At 36.2% G+C, this 2,158-nt stretch overlaps 1 protein-coding gene across 1 annotated transcript in view; it reads left to right on the top strand.

Moving 5' to 3' along the window:
- The first annotated feature begins 282 nt into the window (after positions 1 to 282).
- Positions 283 to 2,158, top strand: part of LOC119596790 — a 6,622-nt gene continuing 4,746 nt past the window's right edge. The window contains exon 1 of the mRNA XM_037946115.1: positions 283 to 349. Coding sequence (XP_037802043.1) covers positions 283 to 349 — 67 coding nt within the window. The remainder of the gene's footprint in view (positions 350 to 2,158) is intronic.

The following is a 2,158-nucleotide window of genomic DNA, read 5'->3' on the forward strand; positions in this document are numbered from 1 at the left end:
GAGAGAGAGAGAGAGAGAGAGAGAGAAATTGATTGACGGACAGATGGACAGAAAGACAGAAGGGGAAAAAGAGAGAAAGTTAGATGAAGGAGAAAAGTAAAGAGATATTCACTCTTTTCCTTTTATAAAACCACATTGACATGACAATCTTTGTGAATGACATGAAATAAAGAAGTTTTCGCAAAATTTATAAAGATACTTCTCAGCGGATCCCAGAACAGACATGTGCAAATGAAAGTGTGTGTAGGCATGTGTATTTTTCTGTGTGTACCTGGAACTGAGATGCCGGAGGTGTGTTTACCCAGTGTGTTTGTCGAGTACACAGAGAGCCAGAACGGACCGCACCCTAGTACCTTCACATCCCCCCCTCCCCCTACCCCACCTGTTCTTCATCCCCCTTCCCCCCACCCCACCTGTTCTTCATCCCCCTTCCCCCACCCCACCTGTTCTTCATCCCCCCTCCCTCCTATCCCACCTGTTCTCCCCCCCTCCCCCCATCCCACCCCTTCTCCATCCCCCCTCCCCCCACCACACCTGTTCTCCACCCCCCCCCTTTCCCCTCCTAATCTCAAGACCCATAGCCTACTCCCCCCCTCTCACCCCCACCTATTTTTCTCTTATTAGAGTGAAAATTTCGAAAATTCTACGACAGAGCAATGGTGTTTTGCTTTAACGAAGGAGGGGGAGGGTGAGGGTGAGGGTGAGGGTGAGGGTGAGGGTGAGGGGGAGGGGGAGGGGGAGGGGGAGGGTGAGGGGGAGGGGGGGGGGGGGGGGAGGGGGAGGGGAGTTGGAGGGGGAGGGGGAGGGGGAGGAAGGGAATTAGGAGCAGGTGAAAGAAAAGTAATTAAGAATGGATGAAGATTCGAAGCAAATGGTAAAGAGAAGAAAATTAAAGACAGAAGAAGACAGAAAGGAAAAAATAAGGTAATGAATATAAAATCATTGTAAAAACAACAGTGATGAAGACAAAAAAATTTATGATTATGACGAAAATGATACTGATAATGATATTGATGATAGTGATTGCAATGAATGTAATGATAATGTAATAAATAATTATGGAAAAGCAAGAAAAATAACAGCAAAAACAACACTAAAGATTATAGTGATAATAACAGAAATGGTAATGGAGACAACATTGATAGCAATATTGATAATGATAATGTACTATCACTGTTACTACTACTACTACTACTACTACAACAACAACAACTACTACTACTACTACTACTACTACTACTACAACAACAACAACTACTACTACTACTACTACTACTACTACTACTACAACTATAACAACAACAACAACTACTACTACTACTACTACTACTACTACTACTACTACTACTGCTGCTACTACCACTACTACAACCACCGCTACTACTACTATTACATCTACTTCTACTACTAATAATAATATTGCAATTAGTGATAATGATAATAATAATGATAATACAACATAATAATGATGATGATACTACTACTACTACTACTACTACTAATAATAATATTATTACTGATAAGAAAAAGCATAATGTTGATAATAATAATGACTATAATAATAAATATTAGAATAGTGATAACATTACTGATAATAATAATAGCAATATTATTATCAATAACAGTAATAACAATAGCAATATAGTAATAATCATAATGATAATAACAATACTACTACTACTACTAATAACAATAATAATAATGATAATAATAATAATAATAATAATAGTAATAATAATAATAAAGATAATAACAATAATAATAACAATAATAAAGATGGAATATTAATAACAAAATGAATGATAACAGTAATAATGATGACAACATCTGGGATTCAATTCCGTGCAAATTATTTCCAGCTACATCCATGAGCTCCATTTATTTTATCTTTGTTTGTTTTATCAATTTAGTTACTGATTTACTCCGTTTAAATTTCTTTTGTGAGTTTGTTTTATAAACGACTTTTAATTTCAAAAAAAGGAGAAAAAAAGAAAAGAAGAAGAAGAAGAAGAAAAGGAAGAAGAGGAAGAAGAAGAAGAGGAAGAAGAAGAAGAAGAAGAAGAAGAAGAGAAGAAGAAGAAGAAGAAGAAGAAGAAGAAGAAGAAGAAGAAGAAGAAGAAGATAGAAAGAAAAGAAAAAGAAAAAGAAAAAAAAGAGA

The sequence above is a fragment of the Penaeus monodon genome, chromosome 38, assembly GCF_015228065.2.
Source record: "Penaeus monodon isolate SGIC_2016 chromosome 38, NSTDA_Pmon_1, whole genome shotgun sequence".
Taxonomy (NCBI): Eukaryota; Metazoa; Arthropoda; class Malacostraca; order Decapoda; family Penaeidae; genus Penaeus; species Penaeus monodon.